Source organism: Mustela nigripes, chromosome 2 (assembly GCF_022355385.1).
Source record: "Mustela nigripes isolate SB6536 chromosome 2, MUSNIG.SB6536, whole genome shotgun sequence".
Taxonomy (NCBI): Eukaryota; Metazoa; Chordata; class Mammalia; order Carnivora; family Mustelidae; genus Mustela; species Mustela nigripes.
The window spans coordinates 178,897,865-178,925,465 of record NC_081558.1 but is presented as its reverse complement, the minus strand read 5'-3'; the positions used below and the strand labels follow the sequence as shown (position 1 = coordinate 178,925,465).

Genomic DNA, 27,601 nt, shown 5'->3' with positions numbered 1-27,601 from the left:
TAAATAGGATATATTTATCCCTTAATTTTAAATGAATTTTAAATGACGGTTCACCAAATCTTGAATCTTTTATGATAAAATTTATTTGAAGGGAAGGAGGATTTTAAGGCTACATTCTCCATGTATTAGGTCTTTCCTTTCCCCCAACCTCAAACTTCCAACATGGTACTAAGGGTATACATAAGTAAAAATAACTGAAAAAAAGACAGAAAAACTGCCAGTTTGGTGTTACTTAAAATTTAATATGGGAACAGCTGCTTCCATAAGAAGCTGTTCCCTCTTTTCTTAAATAAGTTTATCACTTTTAAAACTATTCTAAGTCCTGTTTGCAAACTCTTATTTGCAAATGAATTTTGTATAACCATAGGTAATACCTGCTCACTTTCACAGAAAAATACAGTTCATAGTTTTAAGTTTGGTGTTCAGATAAAAAGGAACAGTGAATTTTGAGGCATTTCTGAAACCTGACACATTTTCAGAGTATTTGTTTAAAGTAATTGTGAAATCCATTACCTGTTTTTAAAAATAATCCTGAAGTAAGTTCTTCATGGTTCACTTAAAAGTGGGTACAGTTGTACATAAGATTCTTACATAAACATGAAATGGGATCCTGCAGATCTTTTAACTTTTTCCCCTCAAATATTAACAGAACTTTGAATACAAAGATGAGAAAGATAAAGCTACCATACACTTTAGGTAGCTCCATTTAGCTGAATCTCTGTGTGGGTTACTTTTAAATATATAAGAGGCACCCATTAAATAATATATTTAAAATTTTTTAATCTAATTATGCATTTATCACATTATCATGTCACTCATTAGGTGTATGACCATGTAGTGATTATATCCCTCTGATATAAAGTTAGCAGCATTGTATTCAAAGTTTTATACATTTCCTATTTACTAACTAGATTCATAGCTTCATTATTAAATAGTAGAATGTCATTCAAATGCATTGTCAAAGTTAACCTCTATCCCCCTCAAAAAGGGGAAAACAAAAGTATGCTATAGAATCCTTTTCAACATTTGAAGTGCACCAGAATCACCTGTAAAACTTAAAAAAAAAAAAAAACAAGTATCATACGTAATTTTTACATAGGATTCTGATTTGCACCACAAGTTGTAAGATTGTTATAAAAAGTTCATAACATAGGTGAAGTTCATAGTTACCATAAAGTTTTCTTTTTTTCATGTCTAGTCAACCTGAGAATATAAGAGGAAAAATTCAAAGATGAAATAAATATTGAAATGTACTTAGCTATACTAAAAACATCTCTACTCATGGAATAAATCATTTGTGTGCTCCAGTACTGCGTAAAGAGTCACAAACAATGACGTGTGAGTTCAGAAGAATGAGACATTACAGATGGCATATCTGAAAAGGCTTCACAGAGGAAGATCCTTTAAGTTGGGTTTTGAATGATAGAGAAGGGTAATACTAACATGTAGAGGATTTTGTAGTTTACAGAGCATTTTTGCTTCTTTGTATTACTTGTTTTTCTCACAACTCTCCATCAGCATTAATGTGGGGAGCTGTGTGGGAGATGAGGCTACTCAGACTGGAGGAAGGTGTGGAGTGGCGAGTGGTTGGTAGAAATCCTTAAGGGGCTTGCATGTTGCACTGAAAATGAGAACTTTAACTCTATAAATATACTGGAATTGTTGAAGGATTTCAGGTAAGGAAGTAGTCTGTTGTTGTTTGTGATCTTAAAATTTTAGACTTGGGCAACTGGGTACATGATAATTCATGAGTTAAGACAGAAGATATAGATAGAACTTAGAAGATAAGGAGTTTTGTTTTGAAGCAGACCAGAATTCCCTATATCTGGAAAATCTAGATGGAAATATCTGATTGTAACAGATAATCAGAAATAAGAAATCTGAATTCAGAAGAGGATTCCAAGGTGAAATGATGGATTTATAGGAGGAAGCCAAAGTCAGTATAACAGATCTGATCCCATTTACATTTGCATACTTTATTCAGAGGTCACTATAAGCCAGCTTCTATGCTAATGATAGGAGAATATAAAAAAAAATGAGATACTATTCCTGTGGTTTAAGAATTCAAAGTCGGGGTAGGGGTATACACAGTTGCAAAACAATTATGTATGTGCTTTTTATAAATAAGTATTTGCTTTTTATAAATAATACTCTTAGTGGAAAGACTAGGGTATGTTTAACTCTGTGGGGCCAGAATGAATGGGGAGAAAAACTTTCAAGAGTAAAACTGATTCTCAAAGAATGAACAGGAAATAGATAGGAATTTACTAGCTAGATAAAGTGGGATTATGATGTGCAAAATTAAGGTCTGTTTATAGAACTGAAGTAATTAAGTAGGGTTAGACAGCACGTAAGGGACGATGAAGACATGAGGCTGGTGGCAGGGTAGTGTTCCTCCCTGTCATCTATATTATACCAAATGCAGGCAGTTCACACACACACTTTTAAAAGTCATACTATTATTGTCTTTTTCTATTCACAGAAGTATTTATGTCATTCCAAATCTATTTATCATTTGAGTTGGCAATAAATTCAAGTGTAGTTATCTTTGAGTCATCAGTACAAGTTTCAAAGCTTGAATAATTTTCAGATCATTTTCAAGTAGGTTCATTATTCTGATTTTTATTAGATTTTTAAAGATTGTAATTGCCCTGTTCATGTGGGCCATGCTTTTCCTCTTATGTGGATAAATAATAATATTTAATAAGTAATATTTTTATTTTTTATTTATTTATTTTTTTAAAGATTTTATTTATTTATTTGACAGACAGAGATCACAAGTAGGCAGAGAGGCAGGCAGAGAGAGAGAGGGAAGCAGGCTTCCTGCGGAGCAGGGAGCCCGATGTGGGGCTCGATCCCAGGACCCTGAGATCATGACCCGAGCCGAAGGCAGCAGCCCAAACCACTGAGCCACCCAGGCGCCCCGTAATAAGTAATATTTTTAATGCAGACTTACAAGTTTCTGTAAGCAGTTATTTAAAAAATATAGTTCTTTTTAACATTGACAAAGTTAAAATTGATAAATGGTTTAAATACATTTAATTCAGCCTTCTGCCTCAAAATATGAGATGGGTACCTAAAATAAATGGGGCTGGATCTGTTATGAGGCATTTTGTATAATGGTTAGTAAGAATTGTCAAATTTGAAAATTAAATAAATTGGAAGCTAAAATGCTCTTTCAGATTATTCTCAAGTTTAAAAAGAAAGATTTTACTTAAATATTAAAAATTGCACATTTGTAATACAGTGTTTATTCAGTTTTCATTTCAGAGTTGTATTTTTTTTTTAAAGATTTTATTTATTTATCAGAGAGAGGGGGAGAGAGCGAGCACAGGCAGAGGGAGAAGCAGGCTCCCTGCTGAGCAAGGAGCCCGATGTGGGACTCGATCCCAGGACGCTGGGATCATGACCTGAGCCGAAGGCAGCTGCTTAACCAACTGAGCCACCCAGGCGTCCCTCAGAGTTGTATTTTATTTTATTTTTTTAAAAGATTTTATGTATTTATTTGTCAGAGAGAGAGAGAGCACAAGCAGGGGGAGCTGCTGGCAGAGGGAGAAGCAGGCTACCTGCTGAGCAAGGAGCCCAATGTGGGACTCTTCCCAGGACCTTCAAAAGGAGTAACCTGAGCTGAAGGCAGACACTTAATGGACTGAGCCACCCAGATGTCCTAGAGAGTTGTATTTTAAAAGGATAAAAGTATAATAGCTTTTTTTTTTACAAAGGTACTTAGTAATATTTTTCCTTTTCTAGGTTGAAGAAGATGGCCTACAGATCTGTGTGGAAATATGCGGTTGTGCTCTACAACTAGATCTTCATGATGATCCCAAAACTAAATGTTTAATTTATAAAACAATTGCACATTTTTTGCCAAATGATTTGGAGATCCTCAGGATTTGTGCACTCTCAATATTTTTTCTTGAGCGCTCCTTGGAAGCTTATCATACTGTTGAAGAGCTTTACAAACGTCCAGATGAGGAATATAATGAAGGCACAAGTAGTGTTCAAAATCGTGTTCGTTTTGAATTGCTTCCAATTTTGAAAAAGGGATTGTTTTTTGATCCCGAATTCTGGAACTTTGTAATGATTAAGAAAAACTGTGTAGCATTATTGAGTGATAAATCAGCAGTTAGATTTCTAAATGAAAGTACACTGGAAAACTCCATAGGTAATCTAAAGAAGGCAGTGGAACAGCAAGGTTTAGATGAAGGGCTGGATTTTCTTACAGACCAGAGCACTGGAGAGCTTGATCCTGATGATATACCTAGAGTGCAACCTAAGGGTCACATTAATACGAAGAAAAATCTTATGGCTCTTAATGTTTCCAAAGTAGATCACAATGTCCCAAGGCATCGGTGTATGTTATGTAACAAAGAATTTCTAGGTGGTCACATTGTAAGACATGCCCAGGCTCATCAGAAAAAGGGCAGTTTTTCTTGTGTAATATGTGGTAGGAAATTTAGAAACAGAGGACTTATGCAGAAGCATTTAAAGAATCATGTTAAAAAAATACAAAGACAGCAAATTGCTGCAGCCCAACAAGAGGATCAGGAAATCCCTGCTTTGGAAGAAGTAAATTGTTCAGATACTTTCATTTCATTTGAAAATGGGAATTCTGGTAGTAAAGATTTGGAAATAGAGACAATTACTGCTTCCAGTGATGGAAACAAAGAAGTCATTCCTGCACATGTGGCTGAGTTCATTGAAATTCCCGTAAGTGTCTCGGAAGAGGTTATTGAAAACATGATTGAGAATGGAAGTCCTGAGACTTCTTTAAATAACGTTTCAGAGCCTTTGCCTGTATGTGAGGATGACTATGAGGAGGAAGAAGATGAAGAAGGTGATTATGAAGATGACGATTATGACCTGAATCAAGAAACTTCAGTACTCCATAAAATCAATGGAACTGTGTGCCATCCAAAAGACATATATGCTACAGATCAAGAAGGAAACTTTAAGTGCCCTGCTCTTGGTTGTGTCAGGATATTTAAAAGAATTGGCTTTCTAAATAAACACGCAAGGACTGTACATCCAACGGATTTAAATGTGCGGCAAACAGTAATGAAGTGGAGCAAAGGGAAATGCAAATTCTGTCAGAGGCAATTTGAAGATTCTCAACATTTTATCGATCACCTTAATCGACACAGCTATCCAAATGTGTATTTTTGTTTGCATTTTAATTGCAATGAGTCGTTTAAGTTGCCGGTCCAGCTTGCTCAGCACACAAAAAGTCATAGGATATTTCAAGCTCAGTGTAGTTTTCCAGAATGCCATGAGCTTTTTGAAGATCTTCCTCTCCTATATGAACATGAGGCTCAGCACTATTTAAGTAAAACACCAGAATCATCTGCACAACCAAGTGAAACAGTTCTTTGGGATGTTCTTACAGACTCAAATCCTAATCATCAGGAAAAAGACTCATCTAGTAATGAGAAACAAACTGTTAGTCTGCCAGTTTCTACTAGCAAATCAAGGAAAGATTCCACAGAACCAAAGACATGTACAGAAAGTATGGAAAAGAAAACAGATGGTTTAGTTCAGAATGGAAATGAACATTCTGATGACACTGTTTCTGATATAAGCTTGACAGACCAAAAGATGCCTGACAGAGAGCCAAATTCTGAAAATAATTGTAGTATTAGTGATTTAGTCAATGGACACAGTGGAATAGAGCAGACACCTTTAGTTTCGTCAGTTCCTGCTTTGAAAATGGATACAAATAGAATCAGGACAGAAAACGGTTCCATTTTACCCAGTGTCGTACCACAGGAACATAGTACCCCGCCAGTATCTCAGGCACCTTCCAAACCAAATCTGACGAGTGAACACACTTCATATGGCTTAATTTTAACAAAGCCGTATGTCAGACCACTGCCTCCCAGTTACCTTGATGAACGGTACCTTAGTATGCCAAAACGCAGAAAATTTCTGACTGATAGAGTAGATGCCTGTTCTGATCAAGATAATGTTTGTAAAAAATCCGTGAAAAGATTAAGATGTGGCAAATGCCTGACCACCTACTGTAATGCAGAAGCACTTGAGGCTCACCTTGCACAAAAGAAATGTCAGACACTCTTTGGATTTGATTCAGATGATGAAAGTAAGTCTTCTATCTTCTCAATAGATCTATCTGTAGAAATAGAAAATGCCATAGATCTTTATGAGGTTAAGAAGTTAACATTTGTATTGCACAGATGATAAAGCACCACCCCATACATTATTTCTTTTAATTCATACAGACGCTTGTTAGGTGATGTTACTAATCTGTTTTATAGATCAGGCAACTGACATTTCACAAGTTAAGTAATTTGCATAGGTATAGTCTATGAACTTGTGGATGTCAGAACTTGAACACAGTTTTTCATACTTCTTGATCATACGCATTCACTGTGTCTAAGGCACTTCTTCAATCCTAGTTTCATGTGATAAAAGTTTTAGAAACAGAGTAATTGTGATGGACATCTTTTCATTTGCATGCCAGAATATAAACCAAGTGAAGTTGAGCTGCTTTACAGAAACATATGTGAAAAAGAACCAGAAAATAATTGAAAGACAAAACTGAGCAAAACAAGATCTTGCCTTTCTACTAATATCAGTATTTTTTGAATAAGAGCATAAAGAGAAATCTGACTTAGAATTCCAGTTAAACTATAAAATTTGAATTAACAGACATGTTCTGTTTTACAGGTGCCTGATAAAAATGTTTCAGAAAGATCTGTCGATCAAGCAGTAGTGTGAAAAAAGCACTGCAAGAAATTGCATCATCATTTTGCTATTTTCCTGATGGCCTTAATTTTCAAGCGGTCTTGGATTACTAAAGATAAAGACAAAAGCACATTTTCTAGAATGAACTCAGAGAGGAGATGTGCTGGTTTAGACTCCAAAAGGGTTATTACAAAACTCCCAAAGTACCAGTTATCCAGAAAACCACATTTTTTAAAAAAGTTGATGACTATTATTGCAGCATGTTCGGTTTCACTTATATGAGAAACGTGTTCAGGCAACTAGTCAGAAAGAAATACCAGCTATGGCCTTACAGAAAGGGAAAAGTTAATCCATTATTAAAAAAGAAGGGGGGAGGGGTTGGTTTACAATAAACAACTTAAAAGTATTCTACAAATGAGATTTGTTTTCTTGTCATACATAATCAGATTATGTCCTCCCTTTTCAAACATGGTTTAAAGAACTCTTGCTATTTGGTTTATTATAATTTAGAAAATGATACATGAAAATAAAACTTGATTCACCGCCATGCTATCCATGGAAGATTGTTACTTATTTCCAAGTTGGTTGATCAGACAGAACAGAGTTCAATGAATGTTATGCCAGCATTGAAAATTTAAAAAAAAAAAACAAAAGAAACAAAACACTTTGCTAATAAACTCTTAATAGAACCTTCCACTTTCCATTTTTGTAATACCAGTGAATTGTTTTTAAAGGCAGCACTGTCAGTTAAATAGAAAAAGTACCATCAGTAACTTTGGGGAGAGCTGGGAGGAATCTAAGACCATAAAGGCTATCTAATTGAAGGAAAACACTGAATTGCAAATAACTCAATGTGAATAATGGTATAAGCACACTGGGATATTTCTATTTGTATATAGAGTAGTGTTACTAGGACATTGCTTGATGATTCATAGTAAGGTCCTTTTAGACATTAATGTGAGTTATCTAAGTACAGTCCTATCAAAATAACTGGCTGTAAAAAAAAAATATGTCAGCTAAAATCAGGTCAAGAATTCATTGGTTTTATTCAGTTAGGAGAGTTAATTCTAAAATAAGCCATACTACTCATGCTTTCTTAATTTATTAGTGATGAATTTGGTCCGAATAGTAATTTTTACATATAAAAGGAAATATTTACACAAAAATTTGCACAGCAGGAACACAGTTAAGATATATTAATGCTTTTATTTTCCTTGATGACCAGTAATTTTCCTAAGGAAGATTTTAACTTACTAGGCAATGAATTGTTAAAACACAAAACGTTTTTTAAAATACCCACTCAGATGTGTTCCACTTGTACATTCTCTAGAAGATGAAGCTTAAAAAGACCCTTCTTTTACCTGTTAGTGTGTTAATCTATAGCAGGGATAAAATGAATAAAAATGCAAAGGCAGATTCTTAAAAAATGGAGCTACTAATGCACCATGGTCAACAACATATTCCAGTTTTTCCAACTCCTATATTTTTGTTCAAAGCATATAATCTTATTGGATTCTACTATTACAAATTTTTGGATATTAAACTTCTTGAATGAAGTCACTAAGGAAGGGGATATTTTTTCCAACACAGCATCCCGACTTTATTAAATTGGAATTTCCAGGTCGTGAAAGATCTCAAAAAAAAAAAAGCCCAATTTTATTATTTATTCATTCACTACTATGCAATTGATAGTCACGAGTCCATTTCAATCAAATTAAGGTTTTTGTTCTGTTTGTGTAGCCTACATTGGGCTGTGGAATTTACATTTAAACAACAGATAAGTAAATACAACTCAATCAGATTTTTTAATCCTTTAGGGTCAGTTCAAAGGAGGAGGAAAAAAACAAAACAAAACAAAACAAAACACTTTCTGTACTTCCTGATCCTGAAAATGCAATACTTGAGTTTTATTCCAGTTCAGTATAAAATTCATCATGTAATAAAGAGTCTGTTTGGAAACTAGTTCATTTGGACCATGAAGTTTTTTTGAAATATAATTTCTGCTTTGTACATTTTCCAGAAGTTTAAAATTTACAACTTAATATTTTATCACATTTTTTAACTTTTTAATTTTTTATAAGTTGTATCTGTTGACAAATCCATGCTGCAAATTAGTTTCATTCATTCTGGAGTTCATACCAAGATATTTTAAACATATTCCACTTGTTAATCTTTTCTTTGAGTATTTAGTTCTACTTTGGTGTTGCTAAGGGAAAACTGTTTCTGAAACACTTAGATCAAATCGGTTTATACATAATTAAATCAAGGAATGTTTTACAAAAATCTATTTGGCCAAGCTGTTCTAAATCTCTTTATATACTCAAATAATTGCTATTGAAAGTATGTGTACATTTCATTATTTATGTCTTATAAAGCATAAACTTAAATCATTTTGCTTTTGTGGGGTGCATAAACTTCCAACAGTTCTAATTTGGGATTCAGAAGAAAAGCTTTCTTATTCCTCAGATTCTTCTCTTTTACTTTCTATTCCTTCTGTTTTGAGGATATGCTTATCTTACATGGACCAAGTTTCAATCCTTATTTTTTTTAATAAAAATTTCCTTCAAATCATTAACTATAAACTTCTGCTGTTTCAGTAAGGTCAACAAAAAAGCAAATCTGAATTTTTGCTGCTCAGATATTACAGAAAAGCGGGATCTTCGTGGACAAGGACACTGGTACTTTGGGCTTTAGCCATATTCATTTTTTAAAACCATCGATTATATAATGAGTAGGTAACTTAAAACACTGAACTTGTGATTCTTTTTAAATCACACTTGAAGGTTCAGCCGTACTCCTTTCATGTTTGGTTTAAACTGTTGTATGGATGAAAAAACCTAAAAGGGATGATAGTGTTTATCTTTTAATTTATTTGGTACTGTAAAAACACCTTTTCAGAATGCCTAAATGCTGCATATGCATTTTGGAATTGTTAATATGTGAAAGATATTACAGATTCAGCAAGAAAGGAAATTTGTGCTTCCTTGTTGAACATTAAATTATTTTACTTTGCATTTTATAAGAGTACAAATTAAAACTGAGCCATTGAACTGCAATAATACAACAATAGCGTCTCATTTCAAGAAATTTTTTGTACTGTACATAGACTTGTTCAATAAAACATTGTCCTTGTTGGTAATGAAGTGTTCAGTTTTATGTAGCATACTGCTTCAAAAGAAATTAGGCTTAAGGTATGCAGTAAATAAGAAAATTTCTATTATGTCCCATAAGAATAAATTATTTCAGTTCATACTACCATACTCAGATGATTTTCAAAAACATTTTTAAAATAGAAACATCAAGAAGCTTACATAAAACATTTTAGACATTATTTTAACTAATGTCCACATGCAGGAATTAAAAGTTGACAATGCTGGTTATTAACGTTTTTGGGTACCCTCTGCAAACTTAGTAGGTACATAAATATCAGAACTCTCTAAGTGAAAGATAGTGCACGGATTTATCTGTGTTGGTAAATCAAAAATGAAGTGCATCTGGTGGAACTCAAAACAGAGAAGTCATTTTGAAACAAGGAGTGAATATTGATGAAAATGACTTTCTAAAAACATTTCAGTGGGAAAATGTGTAAACCAATTAATCTGTACTTTAAAGTGAGATCTTGGGCATTGAGGGCTCCTATTTTTTTGGTTGAGAAACAGGGAAACCCCCTACAACCTTTGCTATAACTTGAAACTAGAAAAAAATGAGGGCTTAAGTAGAAAAAGACTGGATAGGATTTGTTTGATAGGATGATAGCAATGCAAATGAAAGGATGGTGCTAGTCCAGTGATTTGCACGTATTGCAAACATGCTTTGAAAAACACTGCAAAAGTTACTGAAGCATTCTAGAGCTGAGATCTGAAATTCTCAGTCTATGCTTTTGGTCATACGATTTTAGACTATCATATGTATTGAGGTATTTAGATAAAGGTATTGGCATTAATCTAGACTTTTTATTTTTCTTTTCTGAGATATGAGGAATTCTGGAAAGTAATCGAATACTACTATGTATGCTTCCAAGATAAACGAGGTTGCTTTTCAGAGCTTAATATAAATTCCATACCAGTTTCAAGAATCAACTAATAAAAGGTCAGAAGTTTTGGCTCTATATGAAGATGTCAAATGGAGCAGCAATCCAATACTACATGGAATTAAAGTGGGAGAGCTTAATGCCTTATTTATGAGTGCTACACACTGGAGAAGAAATGTCTCCTGTTTTACTAAGTTATTACATAATAGCTAATTTATTTATGCTACCCCTAGTTGTTAAAAGACACGAACACTGTGTTTTAAAACCAAGGGTCAAAAACAAGTAACTTGACTGAAGTAACACAGGAGAGGTGGGATTGAAAAATCAGATGTGGGGGCACCTGGGGGGCTCAGTGGGTAAAGGCCTCTGCTTTCGGCTCAGGTCATGATCCCAGGGTCCTGGGATAGAGCCCCACATCAGGCTCTCTGCTCAGCGGGGAGCCTGCTCCCCCCCCCCCCCCCGGTCCTCCGCCCTACTTGTGATCTCTCCCTGTCAAAAAAAAAAAAAAAATCTTGAAAAAGAAAAAAAAAAAAATCAGATGTGTCCTCCTAAAACCATAATGCCATGAAGTTTTCATTCTGCCATGCAGTTTTTCCTGCAAATACAGAGCATGAGTGGCTGGCTCTAATACATCCAAACAGAGAGTGTCAGACTTGCCCAAGGATCAGTGATTTCAGAGACAAAGGATGAAGTCTTAGGTGGCTGATGTTTCATTTTCTTCTATTAGCAGTGATTGTTAAAGTGTGGTCCCCAGAGCAGCAAAATAAACATCACCCAAGAACTTGTTAGAAATGCTAACTTGGGTTGGAGGAGGCGCCTGGATGGTTCACAGTTAAGTGTCTGCCTTTAGCTCAGGGTATGATCCTAGGGTCCTGGGGTGGAGCCTCCAGTTCTTGGGCTCCCTGCTCAAAGAGGAGTCTGCTTCTCCCTCTCCCTCTGCCCTTCCCTCAGCCCCATGATCTCTCTCTTGCTTGCTCTCTCTCAAGTAAATAAAAGCAAGAGGCAAGTTTAAGGAACAAATAGCAAGGGGCCCATTGTGGCTAGTCTGGAGTAAGAGACCAAGAGAATAATAGAAAATGAAGACAGGAGGTAAAAAAGCGAAAGTCTTCACAATGGCCTGCAAGGGCTTAGATGTGCAATGTTTTTTTAAACCCAGTTATTTCACTTAATTTGCTAGCTTTACGGAAGAGGTGCTAGGTGCTATTGGCATCTAGTGGGTAGAGGCAAGGGATGCTGTCAAACATCCTGCAATACATATAGCCCCCAAACAAGGAATTATCCTGCCCAAAATGTTAATAGTACCTCCCCTGAGAAACCCTGCTCTAGATCAATCTTGACGGCAACACTAACCTCACTGCCGCCGCCTCGAGCAGGCTGCTCTGGTCTCCTTCCTGCATGTCAAGCACTCTGCTGCTTCCTTGGAACCTCTACTGTTGTTTGTTCCTACAACACTCTTCTGTGCTTCACTCACTTTCATCAGGTCTTTCTTCCAATATTACTTAGAGGAGAAGTCTTTTCTTGACAGTCTGTGTAAAAATAGCAACATCGACTCCATCCCCCTGCTTCTGATTTATTTTTCTTCATAGCCTTTCCTGGCACAGTATATAGTTTCTTATATGTTTATTGTCTGTGTCCTCTCACTAGACTGACAGCTCCAAAGAAACTTATTTGTTCCCAACACAGCAATGTCTGGCAAATAGGTGCTCAATAAATACTCCCCCCACCTTTGTAAATGAAAGAATGAATGAAAGAAAGGTTGGGTATACCTTCCACATAGTCCACACCAGCGTGATGAGCACTTGCCATCTCTGTACTTGCAGCACTCTCAAAACGTTCTTGAAAGGAAGTTCTATGTCATTTCTCTGAATCTTCAATACCTAGCATAGTAGGTACTCATTAATACTTCATGGAAAATGCAGGATTTTAATCTGTTGAGCAAATGATACCCCAAATAACATCCACTGGCAAATTAGTAATAACCATGCTTTGAATGCCTACGCTACATTTACAGTTTATTTTATAGCTCATATTTAGCTGTAGTATTTTTTAAAAAGTTAAATTTGCTCACCTGTATCTGAAGATATGTACATTTTAACTAGAAAATGGCAATACCCTAATTAAATGTTAGCAAATCTGAAACATGTCGAAAATGTGGAAGAGGCTGGAGGCAAGTGACGTGTTTAAGTCTGATTCCTTCATCGATCTCGGTCGAGCAGAGCATGACTTTTCCATTGGTGAATACGAGTTGCTGCCACACTAACAGTAGCAGCTAACATGCACCGAGTTTTTCCAGGTGCCAGGCACTATGACCCGCACCGCCATCCCCTCTCCATAACCCTATGAGGTAGCTAACTCTACCAAGTCCATTTTGAGATTGGAAACTGAGGGACAAAAAGGCTAAGAGGCATGTCCACGACCACTGTTAGTGAATGGCAGAGTTAAACCCTGGTATTTGGGCTTCCGGAGTCCCCAACCCTGAATTGCTCACGATAAAACATCGTCTAAAACCTAGCCCGCCAACTCGAATGCAAGCAACAGCCGATCCTAAATTAAGAAATGAAAGCAAGGGGCGCCTGGGTGGCTCAGTGGGTTAAGCCTCTGCCTTTGGCTCAGGACATGATCCCAGGGTCCTGGGATCGAGCCCCGCATCGGGCTCTCTGCTCAGCGGGGAACCTGCTTCCCTCTCTCTCTGCCCGCCTCTGCCTGCTTGTGACCTCTCTCTGTCAAATAAATAAAATCTTAAAAAAAAAAAATGAAATTAAGAAGGCAGGGTATAGGTGACTTTTTTTTAAAAAACTTTTCATAGTCTAATGCTAAGCAAAACCAAATTATTTGAACACTGTACTACGTAATTTAAGAATACCAAACTACAGGTGCACCCAAGTTCGAACTGGCCGCAGAGGACGTTCAAGCGCTCCCGGGGGTCAGGCCCACGGGCGGGGAACAGGCGCCTCCATTGGCCGGCCCCGCGGCATCACGGGAGCTCGCCGTGCGCAGCGACCGCCACCCGCTCTCCTCGCACCTGCATCTGCGCAGCCCTCCCAGGCGCGTTGTGGGAGGCCGGACTCTCGAGGGTTCGGGGGTTCACTTTCCGGAACCAGGTCCCTTGTGGGAGATCGCTGTTCTCGTTGCAAACGCAGTACTTTCCAAAACTGAGATCGGTTGGATTCCCCTCCGTCCTGTCCAGCCCGGAACGACAAGCCGGAGCACCGCGTTTCCTGATTGACCTTGTTGGCAATCACTTCCGCCCAGGGGTTTGGAATACCCGAGGCCCTTGGGCGGCGAACAACAGGAAAGGCACTTCCGGTGTATGTTGCCTAGGCGCCGGCTTGGTGGGCCAGCGGGACGACGTTAGTGGGGCGTCCTCTTCCCCCCACCCCCCTTTTGGGGGTCGAGATGTCGGGGCTCAGCGCTCCGGAGACGGAGGGCTGTCGTAACCTGCTCGGCCTACTAGACAACGATGATATCATGGCCCTGTGCGACACCATCACCAACCGCCTAGTGCAGCCTGCGGACCGCCAAGGTAAGTGTTGACTTTTCTCTGCAAGGGCGGACTTTTCTCCCAAGGCCTCACTCGGGCCCCAGGTTACCAGGACGTGGGGGTAGAGGAGGTGCAAGAGGTCGCCCCGCTAAGGCGCCCGGCGGTGCTGGGGCGGAACTCTCGAGACGGACAAACTCTCAAGAGGGCCGCTCCTCCGCGGCATGGAAACCACCTTCAGGCGGCACTGAAGCGTCACGTCCTCGGGGCGGTGGGGACGCTGGCAGCGGCGCGGCTTCCAGGTTTTATCTGGAATGTGGATGTGGGGGCAAATGCTTATTTTTTCGACAATTTAGAGTATGTGAATAGTGATTTCAGAATTTCCGGGAAGCCAGGGTGTTTTTCATTTTCAGTTTCGTCTGAGCCGAGGAGTCAGCTGCTGCTCAGGTGTTTCTCTTCAAGCCCCGAGGAGGATATCATAAACGCTTTGAAGCCTCGTAGATAAAACAACTACCGTGGGGCGCCTGGGTGGCTCAGTGGGTTAAAGCCTCTGCCTTCGGCTTAGGTCTTGATCCCAGGGTCGTGGGATCGAGCCCCTCATCAGGCTCTCTGCACAGCAGGGAGCCTGCTTCCCTTCCTATCTCTGCTTGCCTCTAAAAAAAAAAAAAAAAACCAACAACACCACAAAAAACAACGACAGAGATGACAGTAGATAGTTTGATTCCATGTCTCTTTGGATCCAGTTTTTTTTCTGAGACGATTTTGTGTAGGAGGAATACGTTACTTTCAGAGCCAAATAAACATTTCGGTAGAGTAGATTTAAAGGGTTATTAATATTTAGCCTGGTTATAGCTACTTCATATAAAAATATAATCAAGAAGCGTCTGTGTTTATTTCACTTGGCATATCATCTGCACAGTCTTACTTTAAATTTGCTGAATTTTACTTTAAAATGGGGAAACTCCAGACTTCTATGTTAGTGTGACTTAAATAACTACGAAAGCATAGTCTATTTCTCTCCTTTTAAATTGAATTTACGTTTTTGCCATTTAAGAAAATCATTTGAAACTTCAAATTTAATGTTTCCTCAGACATTAAAAGAAGAAATTCCTAGGAATTTAGAATGCACATAGTTTTAGACTTAATAGAGTTCTTAAGCTTTTATGTATTTCGCACAATCACCACCTAACAGTCCTTGAGTTTGAGTTTAAAAGTATAATAGATAAAAATGTTGCATTTAATTGATGGTGGATCTCAAAGCAAATGAAAAGAAACTTCCCAGTACAGAAATGTTAAATGATTTGGAGAGATAATTCTCAAAGAGGAAGAAAATAATCCTCTATAAGAATATAAAAAGGTAACTATTTATTTATTATGGAAAGATATATAAATCTTTCCATATATATATGGAAAGATAATCTCTTTGAAAAGCAATGAAATGAAAACCAAAACCAAAAGTGTTTTCCCTTTCTACCAGATTGGCAAAAAACTAAGCGTGGTGATAATGCAAAGCAGCTCTTTGACAATCTTTGAAGGAGTGTAAATTAGAACTTGGGTAAACAGGTTTGACATCATCTCCTAAATGGAATTATTTGCTTACTTCGGGGTTCATATTCTGCACCTGAGCTTCTCAAGCTTGAATGTGCTTGTGAATCAGTCCCTCCAGATTCTTGTGAGAAATGCAGATTCTGATTCAATAGTTCTGTTGTTTTAAGATTTTTATTTATTTGTCAGAAAGAAGAGAAAAGAGAGGCAGAGGGAGAAGCAGGCTCCCAGCCAAGCAAGGAGCCCAATGCAGGACTCCATCAGGGATAATGGCAGATGCTTAACTGACTGAGCCACCCAGGCGTCCCTGATTCAGTAGTTTTGAAGTGAGCCCAGAAATTCAGCGTTTCTAGCAAGTTCTCAGATGATACTTGTGCTGCCTGCCTCTCTGTGCCCTGGGAGACATTTATGAAAATGTTCAAAGTGATGGTGTTTGTAATTGAACATACCCAGTAAAAATCTATGACCGAGGGTGTCTGGGTGTCTCAGTCAGATGGGCATCTGCCTTCTGCTCAGGTCATGATCCTGAAGTCCTGGGGTCAAGCCCGGCATCAGACTCCTGCTTGATGGGGAGCCTGCTTCTCCCTCTCCGTCTGCCTGAAGCTGCCCTGCTTGTGGGTGCACAGATGAGCTCGCTCTCCTTCTCTCTCTCTCTCTGTCAAATAAATAAATAAAAATCTTGAAAAAAGAAATTTTAACCAGAAGGATAGATGCCTTGTGATGTAATCATATAATTTACTGTAGTATAGTAAAATGAATTAATTAAAAAATTAGAGCTACATATATCTACAGATTTATGTCAGAAACAACATTAAGTGAAAAGCTGAGTGTGAAAGACCATCTATATACATATATTTATGGATTGGATTTATAGAGTGTTCCAAAACTACCAAACTGTACTGTTTAGAAGTTCACAGTTATGCTGAACAACAAAAAGAAAAACAAGGGAATAAACAGCATTTAGGATAGCAGCTACCTCTAAGGTGGATGAGTAGAGAAAAAAATAGTGTTAAGTAGGGAGGGTTAAAATGAAGGCCTCAAAGATACTAGTAACATCTTATGTCTTAAGCTATGTGGTGTGTACATGGGAGTTCATTTTTTTGCTATTCTGTATTCTTCATGTTAAAAAAAAATCTTTGATCTGTTGTTTAATAAAACATTTTTTAATTAAAAAAGAATACAAGTTTTAGTTCTGCCACTTCTTAGAAGCATGATTGTTGATACCTTTTATATCCTCAACTTTTATTGTCTATAGAATAAGAAGTTTAAAAATCCTTGCAGATCTAAAATACTGTAATTTTACTGATGTTAGGGGTTATAAATGAATTTGGTCCATTGGCCTTCTTAGAAAAGAATTTTTTCTCTGGCTCAATTTTTTTTCTTAAAACATGTCATTGTTTAAAAAAAAATGTAAAACTTCTACTGTCTTAAGAGAAGTGAAATTAAGAGGTAAGTATAGGTTGGGAAGTTTAAATCATAAAGAAAAATTTTTTTAAACCCAAAATCTGATAGCCCACTTCCTGGTTTTTAAAAAATTACCATCTTGTACAAAAGGAGTAATACCATGACAAGAATTTGTAAATACTATTTGATACGGTTTCTGCTCACCCTGAACAGATTAACAGATGACTTGCGATTTTCTACTAATCTTTATAATTTCCTTCTAGATGCCATTCGTGCAATATTAGTGTACAGTCAAAATGTAGAAGAACTTTTGAGGCGTAAGAAAGTCCACCGAGAAGTCATATTTAAGTACTTGGCAACGCAGGGGGTTATTGTACCTCCAGCTACTGAAAAGCACAATCTTATTCAGCATGCAAAGGATTATTGGCAAAAGCAGTCACATCTGAAATTGAAGGAGACACCAGAGCCAGTTAAGACAGAGGACATTAGACTGTTTCAACAGGTAAAAATAGATATTATAGTTATACCTTAAATTTTAGTTCTGTCTAAACTCTTTAGATAATCCTAGATCTGTGGGGACATGGTTAATAATATTTTCGCTTTTATAATTTAGCTTCACTCCATATCCTTTGCATTCTAAAGAAAGACCAGTAAAGCACCTAAAAGAAAGAAAATATCTCTGACATTTAATAATGTATATAAAATGCTATATTGATTTTTGAGGGAAAAAATGTTTTATCACTTCATCAAACGAGTACTATTGGATTTGTAAAGAGAATGGATAGACTGCAGGATCAATTTAATTTTAAGTTAGCTTCATGTTCTCTGTAATATTCTTGTCTGCTTAAAAAAGAATGCTGGTGTTAGCTCTTTCTCATTTTGAAGACTAACTTAGTATTAAATTGTAAAAATTCCATGAGAGAAACTTAAATAATTTTTAACATTTGATTTTTTTTTTTAAGTTAGAAAAAATTCTCTTGTAATAATTTCCTCCAGCTGACATTGTCTGTTCCTATTTCTTTGTATCCACTGGACATTTTAGATGCTGTGAGAATATTTAAATGTTGATTGTATGAACTCTAGGTAATTTGCAAACTTTATTTTTTTAAACAAAGCACAAAAAGACAACCCCCTTTCCAAATCAAATATATAGATTAATAAATGTCCATAAAGCAGAAACATTTGTAATGACCGTGCTGGCCAGGAAATAGAAATTTGCCACCCACTCCAGAAGCCTCTTCCATGAATCTGCAAATTTTAAACTACATACTTTGAATTAGCAAGGTTTTACAGTAAGAGGCATTTGCTTTCTCCTTAGGAAAGGACCTTCTAAGAGCTTTCTTAGTATGCTAAAGAGAATGTTTACTCTGAAATCATACAGATGTGACTTCAAATAGAGTCTGCATTGTGCTAGGTGTGAATTTGAGCAAGTAACTTGACTTTCCTGAGTCTTTTTAACTTTATCTATAAAGCAGGCATAATAATGATAGTATCTGTGTAATTAAGCTTGTGAAGATAAAAGGAAATAGTCCATAAGTGCCAAGCACAGAGCCAAACATATTCAGTCATGGGTGCTCTGTCAGTAAAAGATTTCTTACCATCAAAATGAAGTACTGTGCTCTGAAATATTCTCATCTACTCACATAGATAAGAAAATCAAGCTTATCAGGTATATTTTTGCAATAACATTACTTGTAACAAAGAGAAATAACAGTATAAAATTAATCCCAATAATAAAAAGTAATGTATTTCAGTTGTATTAGAACTCTGTTTAAAGATAGTAAAAAATGCTTATTTGTTACCAACTTATTTTAGTATAGTTTATATTCAACAAATCAACAAACTGTATCGATTTAAAGCATACAATTTGAAGGTTTTGACAGACTTTGAAATCACTGCCACAATCAAGAGAAGATACTTAATGTAAATTATTGTTGACTCTTCATGCTGATTTTTTGAGAGGCTTTGTTGAACCTTAATTTCTTAGCTGAATTTTCAGATGTTTAAGCTGGTAAATTCTAAAATGATTTTTCCCCTTTTGGGAAAAACAGTTTACTGTGCATGATGGGTTCGATGAGTTCACCTGTAGTTCATTTAGCTTCTGCTATACTCAACATATGACAACTTAGCTCTAAAAGAGACTAGATAGAAAAAAGATATGATATGAGGGCACCTGGGTGGCTCAGTGGGTTAAGCCGCTGCCTTCGGCTCAGGTCATGATCTCAGGGTCCTGGGATCGAGTCCCGCATCGGGCTCTCTGCTCAGCAGAGAGCCTGCTTCCTCCTCTCTCTCCACCTGCCTCTCTGCCTACTTGTGATCTCTGTCTGTCAAATAAATAAATAAAATCTTTAAAAAAAAAAAAGAAAAAAGATATGATATGAGAACTGACCTTGGTTATATTTTATATTTTATTTATCTTAATCAGCAGGAAAAAGAAGATAAAAAAGCTGAAAAAGTTGATTTTCGTCGATTAGGAGAAGAATTTTGTCAGTGGTTCTTTGAACTTCTTAATTCTCAGAATCCTTTTCTGGGTCCACCTCAAGATGAATGGGGGCCACAGCACTTCTGGCACGATGTCAAGCTTAGGTTTTATTACAAGACCTCTGAACAAAACGTGATAGACTACTTTGGAGCAGAAATTGTGAGCCTTCGTCTGCTGTCACTAGTGAAAGAAGAATATCTTTTTCTCAGTCCCAACCTAGATTCCCATGGACTGAAATGTGCTTCTTCTCCCCATGGTCTGGTTATGGTTGGAGTTGCTGGGACTGTCCACCGAGGGAACACTTGTTTGGGAATTTTTGAACAAATTTTTGGACTCATACGCTGCCCTTTTGTGGAAAATACATGGAAAATCAAATTTATCAACTTGAGAATTATTGGAGAGGGTTCTCTTGCTCCTGGGACATCAATGAAACCAGCTATTACATTTGAACCTAGTGATTTAGAGGCCTTTTATAATGTAATTAGTTTATGTAGTACAAACGAAGTACAACTTAATGTAAGGCAGACATTGGATAGTGGAACTGGAGACCAAGCTTTATGCAGTGGAGATGAGGCATTGTTGAACAAAAGAGAAGTTAATTTTTACCCAACCCTCTAAAGCACTGAACATTGTATGTCAGTCTCAAAAACTCTCTATACAAAAACACCTCTAAATACCCCATCAGTAATGTCTAAGTGATTTCAGGTGTGAGGATTGACATTTTAGTTGAAATATCTGTCTTGATAACAGACTGACATACTATGTGAATACTTGACTCTTTCTACCTGAGTTGCAGCAAATTGTCAAAGAGCTAATGCAGTTCATCAAATAAATCCCTTTTAGATAGTATAACTAACGGTGTGCCTTAGAAACCAGGTAATACTTTCATTTTACTTAGTGAATATTCTGCTAATATTTGTACTTTCATGTGGGAAAGGTTTAATGTAAACTCAAAGTTTTCATTTTAGAAAACTTGAGTGACATTCTCACGCAAAAAGTCCAATAATTTAGCAGGTGGAGAAAAATACACTTTGCCTTTTTAAAATTTGAGGAACATTTTTCAGTTATCTATTAGTAGACCAAGCTAAATATCTTAAAATCTGCAACATTTTCTGAACTCTTTTGGGCAATGATAAATGCTATTCTCTAAACAGACCTAATTCTTATCTAAGGCTTCAGCTAACATTTTTAAAGAACATTTATTGTAATATCATATAAAGGAAACATACCATTGAAATTTTTTAAAAGGTATGCCCAGTTCTAACTTAAATGAATTACTATTTGCCTCTTGATTGATCTCAGAAGAGGTGACCAAAACCACCCCCCACCCAAAATAAACACACACACAAATTTATAATGTGGGCATATCTATATACAGATATGGATATACTCCTACATCATAAATAAAAATTATTAGGATTTTTCACCTCTAAATTGTTCTACTAGGTTTGACTTAAAAGGTTAAGTTGCTTTAGGGTTTAAATTCTTCATCACTTGGCAACTACTTGCTGATCTGGGACTTAGTAATTTTAATTTACAAAAATGCCCTATAGAAAAAATTCAGCAGGGAATTGTGATGATGTGTTATACATGTTATTTTACCTTTAACTCTTCTTGTGATCATCTAAGATAACAAGAATTTTGGAAGCAGGGGGAAAAAACTCATCATTTTTGGTTTTTTAATGCCATACCTTTTACGAGGAGTACAAATTGATACATCCTAAAATAAGAACTTAATAAAGGAGGGAAATTCCTACTGTCTGCTCTAAGAATAGTGTATTGTTTAGATTTAAAACCAGATTATCATTTTCATCTTTAAGTATCATTATAACATGTACTCAATAAATATCAGTAAAGGATAAAATTAAAAACTCTTCCCATCTGTATTCTTTGTGGTATTAATGACAAGTACTGCAGAAATACTACTACAGATAGATGCTCAGGATGGGCAGAAGTTGCCTCTAGCTATCTTCAGTATGGACTTTTTGAATTCGTGTAATGCTCAAGTAAGGCTGCAATCTTTGCATGTTCTTTTAATCAACATTAGAAATTTGAAATCTTACTGATAGAACCTCTCGAGAATTGGAACTATGTTTTACTTTCTGTGAATCCCCACAGCTGGACAACAAGGTAGGACCTAATGTTTAACTGGATGAAAGAATGAGAAAAAGAAATTTACATACTGTATAATTTACATACTGTATATACATTGTATCTAGATGCATTTACTGCATCTAGACTTTGTCTTTGGTTCTTATCAGTGATGGGTTGGTTTGTTTGATCATTTCATCCGTTTGAATTTCATATGTGGATACACAGAAACTTTTAGGCTCCAAGCCAACAGATAGAAACTTCTTTTAAAATTTACTAAATTTAAAAAGCCCACGGGTGAGAATGGGATAAACTGAAAGGCTATAAATTATAGGAGAAGTATATATTTTTATGCTCAGAGGAAGAATACCTGGAGGAATTGAAATTTATTCATGAAGTTTAAAGCTTGTTCAAGCCTTTGAGAAGGTCCAGAAGCACACTGCAGATTGAACTCTGCTTTTCTACCATCCCTTTGTTTTTTGTGTATTAAAGAATGGCAGAGACCCCAGCTTTAGGCCCCTTTAGCTTCATTTCACCCTCAACTGATATTTTGAGAGTTGTTGGGAGTCACGTAGTAGAGAGTACAACACTATACAATTCACAGTGATTGAATGGTCAAACCAGGGGGGCAGCTGGGCTTTATTTACTATAGACTGATTTGCAGTAGCCTAATAGGGCATACATGAAGTATCTGTTCTTGTTAAAATAAAAAATTCTTAAAGTAATAGTTACATTGGGATATCTCAGTATCTAGAATGCCAAAAACAAATTTCATGAGTCTTATTAACTAAATACCAAATAATAGGAAAAAAGCCATCTCTGTTTTATGAAATCACTTGCAAATGGCCAACACAGGAAAACTTCATTCCTATGTTTTCACAAAGATAGTATTCTTAAGCTCAAGGAAGGCTAAGTACCCACTGCCGTAAGAAATTATAATAGCATCAGAAAAGGGTTTAAAGAATAGTGGCTTAATTTTAAAAGTCAGCAGTTTTGTGTTTCAACAAAATGTCTCTTATGGCCAAGTAAATGATAAACAGAATAAAATACAATAAAAATATATAAATAAAAAACATAAAAACATGCTCTGATATTTTTTATTAGTATCTGTATTCACAAATTTAGATGCCCTTTTCTTCACTGGTTCTTAATTTGGGCTGTGGGGAGTGATCATGGATTTTTTGAAAAATGAGAGCTGTGTTCTTTCTCCCCAGAAAAAGTGTTTGCATTTAGTATTACAATTTTTGCATTATTTCACTGAGTTTATGGGCTTCTCTAAAGCACATCTGTGCCTCCTACAAGCATCCTTATACTTCTCATGTTAAAATCCTGCCATAATAGTTAACATTTCCTCCAAACTACTACTCAATATTAAAATTATTTTTAAGAAAATTTTGTGCCCTTGCTGGAGCCCATAAGCTAGAGGATTCAATCTTATGAATGAAAGGATAATCTCTGGGAAATATATTAGTTTATGATAGTTGTTAATTTGTGGATTTTGTTTTTCAAGACATGCTAAGATAAAACCTACTGAAATAGCTAAGCGAAACAAAAATGTTCAGAATTCATTTTATTTTGGCAAGATAAATTTATGAACAATAACATGCGCTAGAGAAAGTGTGACAGAAAAATCTGAAGAGAAAAAGTATGAAAAAAATTCGTAGGGTGGCTCAGTCGTTTAAGTGTCTGCCTTCTGCCCAGGCCACGATCTCAGGACTGTGGGAACGTCCTGGGAACTAGCCCTACCAGTGGATTTTGTCCTGTCTCTCCCTTTCCCTCTGCCCCTCTCCTGCTCCTGCTTGCTCCCTTACTCTCTCAGTTAATAAGTAAAATCTTAAAAAAAGATTTCTCTAGATCTTTACAAAAACTTTATCCTGAGATGTTCTTTAGTAATGTATACTGCTAATTTTGAAGGATTTTAAACATAGGATCATTTCCTCTGAAGGTTTGTGTATGTGGCCTCACAACATTCCTTCTCACCTCCCCTCACCCATGCTCTTTATAACGTTTGTATATACTCAAGTTTGAATGCAGATAGTACAAATCCAAGTGCTGGGAAAATAGGACTTTTCTGCATCTGGGTTCTCTTCAGGTTTATTTGTTATATATTAATGGAGCATCTACAATTTAAGTCACTGAATCAAGCACAAGATAATACTCAATAGGTTATTTACCTAAATTTTCTATGTTAAGTTTCAGTTTCCTAGTTTACATGTCTTAAGATGAGAACTGCTTTAGGCCCCCCCCCCTTTTTTTTTTAAATTTAGGGTGTGGTTATATCTTTTTTGTATGGGTCAGGAAAGAAGAACACTTAATTGAAATTTTAGATAGCTGTGTGGCCCTACCTATGCTATGTTGATTGTATCAATGCAGAATATAAGATATTTTGACAGCCTATTTAGAGTTGGAAGGAAAATAATTTCAGAACTGTATGAGAGTGCACTAAATCTTTTTAACTTTTTATTTTTTTCTAGTTTGAAACTTTTCCAGTAGTCCTTCAGTAAAACATTAATATTATAGTGGAGTATTATTTACTATGAGATAGAATGCACTCTAAAATATTAAATCATAGACTCCAGAAATGTGTTACTCATGAAATGTTAATCACTGACCGACCTCAAATTTGATACCTCCTAATTTCTATTGCTAGTACTGCCCAGTATTTCCCTTCATAGTCATTTACTGAGGTTTCTTTGGTTAGCAGTTTTCATCTTCAGTTTTTAGACACCCTAAATTTCAAGAATGAAATTTAGTTATGTTTGAATTAATGAATTTAAGAATTGAAGGCTTCTCTGCTGCACAGTGCCAGCTGTGTTACTTAATCCGTTTTCTGAAGAAAAGTTAAAATCAGTAACTATTTAGGAAAGCCTTTTTTCTTGAAGCATTTAGTTTCACAAGCTTGTGTTAATATTTCCCATCTCTTAAAATACTGATGGTTAGCATTTATTTAATTGTTCTCAGATTGTTACATGTAACTTACTATTGCCTCCCTAAATTGATGGTAAATTACTAGAACTGGTGACTCTTTTCTAAAAGATTTTTTTAAGTTGGAGTTAATTAACATACAGTGTTATGATAGTTTCAGAGGTCCTATATAGTGGTTTGACAGTTCTATATATTACTCAGTGCTCATCCTGGTAAGTGTATTCTTAACCCCTTTCAGCTATTTTACCCATCAGTTTTTGATGAATTCTTCTGTCTTCAGTATCAAAGGTCATTTGCTAGCTCTGATTTCCAAAGCATAGGTGCCTTTAGTCTCTATTGTTTATCTAAGTACAGTCTAGGAGTGTTAGTGCATGCCATATGCTTGGAATTATACTTCTTAAATTGCTTGGTAATTTAAAACCACTTGAAAAGATATAGAATGCTCATGTATGATATTATAAAAAGGAATAGAGATAATTGGGATATATAGAAATATATGTAAAAATTTACATGCAATTTCTTGAACTTAGTGTGTCATCACAATCTACTTTGTACACTGAAAGTACAATTGTACTTTCAGTGTGAGAAATAGTCTGTTCCACACATTTAATTTCTTGCCATGTCTGGATGCAGTGTATCTACAGTATTGCTTTTTATTTCAGCTGCTACTATAATTAGAATTTCTTTACCTAAACATTGACTTAATTATGTCTTTGCTTTAATGTTTTTTACATATTTATAACATTAAAATTTCCTTAAAGTATAGCTTCCATTTCTTCCATGCTCAGAACTTTCAGTGTGTATTGCATTACCTCCAAAATAAAATCCAGATTTTAGGGTGCCTGGGTGGCTCAGTGGGTTGAGCCTCTGCCTTCAGCTCTGGTCATGATCTCAGGGTCCTGGGATCGAGTCCTGCATCGGGTTTTCTGCTTGGCAGGGAGCCTGCTTCCTCCTCACTCTCTCGGTCTGCCTCTCTGCCTACTCATGATTTCTCTCTGTCAAATAAATAAATAAAATCTTAAAAAAATAAAATCCAGATTTTATAATCTGGTTTTCGTCACCATCTATGTTTGATTTCCCTCATTTTCATGCATTGTTTGGTCCAGCCAACATTTGCTATTAAGTAATCTTAGTATTTACCCCGTGCTTACTTAGCCCCTGCTTTTATTGGAAAGTATAGACAGCCCTTGATTTATAGTGGTTCAATTTAGGATTTTTCAGTGTTACAAAGGTGTGAAATTGAAATGCATTCAGTAGGAATCATACTTTGTTGTTGTTGTTGTTTTATTTAAGTAATCTCTACACCCCATGTGGGGCTTGGACTCATGACCCTAAGATCAGGAGTCACATGCTCTGACCTATCCAGCCAGACACCCCAGTAGAAACTGTACTTTGAATTTTGGCCTTTTCCCAGGCTAGAGGAGGGGTACAACACTCTCTGTCAGTGCTGGGCAGCAGCAGGTTGCACCATGTCCCAGTCAGCCATGCAGTCACAAGGGTGACCAGCCAGTACACTTAAAATAATTTTGTATCCATACAGTCATTCTGTTTTTCAATTTCTTTACAGTATTCAGTAAGTTACAGGAGATATTTAGCACCTTATTTATCATAAAATAAGTTTTGTATTAGATGATTTTGTCCTACTGTAGATTAATTTAAGTGTTCTGAACACATTTAAGGTAGGCTAGGCAAAGATCAGGTGTTCAGTAGGTCCTAACCTATTAAATACATTATCAACCTAATGATATTTTCAACTTCTGTTGGGTTTATTGGGATGTAACCCATTGTAAGTCAAAGTAGGTCTGTATATAAAATAGTGAAAGTTAATTTTTTTGTTGTTGCAGATAGTCTGATAATATAAAATTAAAAGGGCTATAATTGAAATGGTTTAAAAATAGAAATGTCTTTAAGTGAAACATTTTTTTCTCTTGAGGTTTTTTGTGTCTGTTATCTGTCTAAAATTTTCCTAGCTTTTTGCATGGCTGCTTAATTTTTATCTTTTAGGGTTTGTCTTAAATGTTTTCTCTCTTCTGTACGTAGACCCCGTTTTTAATATTTATAAGAGTTCCTGTTTATTTCGGTCCTAGCATTTTAAATATTAATTTACTAACTTGTTAATCTCCCCCACTAGATTTTAAACTGAGAGCTGAGGCTATAGCTGTTTGTCTTTCATTTTTGTTCATTACCTTGTGAAGACTAAGTATTCAAGTTGATATTTATTAAAGCTATAAATAAGGGAACAAATGATATTTTTTCAGAGCCTTTTATATTCCTAGCCCTTTACCTGTCTGCTAAAGACAATGCCTAGCATATGTACTAGGTCCTCAATAAATATCTGTTTAATGAATAAAGCCAAAGTTATCTTCCTGAATAATGAAATGTTAGCTCTAATACAATCAACAATAATTTGGTAATTAGAAGTAATAAAGTTTTATTATGCTTTTGTGAAAGATGAAGAAATTGAAGCCGCAAAAGTTAAGTAATGTTCTGAAGTTCACATACTTTTGTTATGGGTATTTTTTTCCTGTTGTTTTTTGTTTTGTGTGGGATGGGGGGGCATGGGTGGAGTGATGATTTAATTTTTAAACTACAAAGCCTGATTTTTTTCTTGCACTTTATTTCTAGTCTGACTACTGCTACTACCTTATTGTGAAAGAATTTAAACTCTAATTCTCATTTTCTTCATATGTAAAAATAAACATGATTTCTGAACTATTTTGAAGTTACATGATTTTGTGAATGTATGCTTTCTTACCAACTCAGTATTTTAAAGGAATTTGTAGTTCATTGAAGTTAAAGAAATTATTTTGCTTCCTCATAAATTTTGCTCATTGGAAAACACTTTTTATTCTTTTTTTCTAATAGATATGCATTTATAAATACATATGTGTAGTATGTGTATTTCTGTTTACAGAGGGAAAAACAAGAAGATGAAAGTGTTACA

At 36.0% G+C, this 27,601-nt stretch overlaps 2 protein-coding genes and 1 long non-coding RNA gene across 3 annotated transcripts in view; 2 read left to right on the top strand and 1 right to left on the bottom strand.

Annotated features, from left to right (window-relative positions):
* The window catches only part of ZNF654 (zinc finger protein 654), an 80,529-nt gene extending 70,688 nt beyond the window's left edge, over positions 1-9,841 (top strand). The window contains exons 8-9 of the mRNA XM_059392133.1: positions 3,751-6,097; positions 6,685-9,841. Of these exons, the coding sequence (XP_059248116.1) occupies positions 3,751-6,097; positions 6,685-6,692 (2,355 nt within the window). The 3' untranslated portion in view covers positions 6,693-9,841. The remainder of the gene's footprint in view (positions 1-3,750; positions 6,098-6,684) is intronic.
* On the bottom strand, positions 12-13,841 carry LOC132012297 (uncharacterized). Its single transcript, XR_009402579.1, has 4 exons — positions 13,755-13,841; positions 12,499-12,609; positions 6,046-6,127; positions 12-1,203 (listed from the first exon to the last, which is right to left on the bottom strand). It is a non-coding gene; the product is annotated as an uncharacterized LOC132012297 (long non-coding RNA).
* Positions 13,786-27,383, top strand: C2H3orf38 (chromosome 2 C3orf38 homolog). Its single transcript, XM_059392134.1, has 3 exons — positions 13,786-14,255; positions 17,423-17,661; positions 19,585-27,383. The coding sequence occupies exons 1-3, from the start codon at positions 14,129-14,131 to the stop codon at positions 20,257-20,259; spliced, it is 1,041 nt and encodes a 346-aa protein (XP_059248117.1). The 5' UTR covers positions 13,786-14,128; the 3' UTR covers positions 20,260-27,383.
* The last annotated feature ends 218 nt before the right edge of the window (positions 27,384-27,601 follow it).

What these genes read in the sequence shown, in the direction of transcription:
- C2H3orf38 (XM_059392134.1), top strand. Translation starts at nt 14,129, where the DNA reads ATGTCGGGGCTCAGCGCTCCGGAGACGGAGGGCTGTCGTAACCTGCTC. An exon ending in GCAGCCTGCGGACCGCCAAG is followed by an intron (nt 14,256 to 17,422) that starts GTAAGTGTTGAC and finishes ATTTCCTTCTAG; the next exon opens with ATGCCATTCGTGCAATATTA. An exon ending in ACATTAGACTGTTTCAACAG is followed by an intron (nt 17,662 to 19,584) that starts GTAAAAATAGAT and finishes TATCTTAATCAG; the next exon opens with CAGGAAAAAGAAGATAAAAA.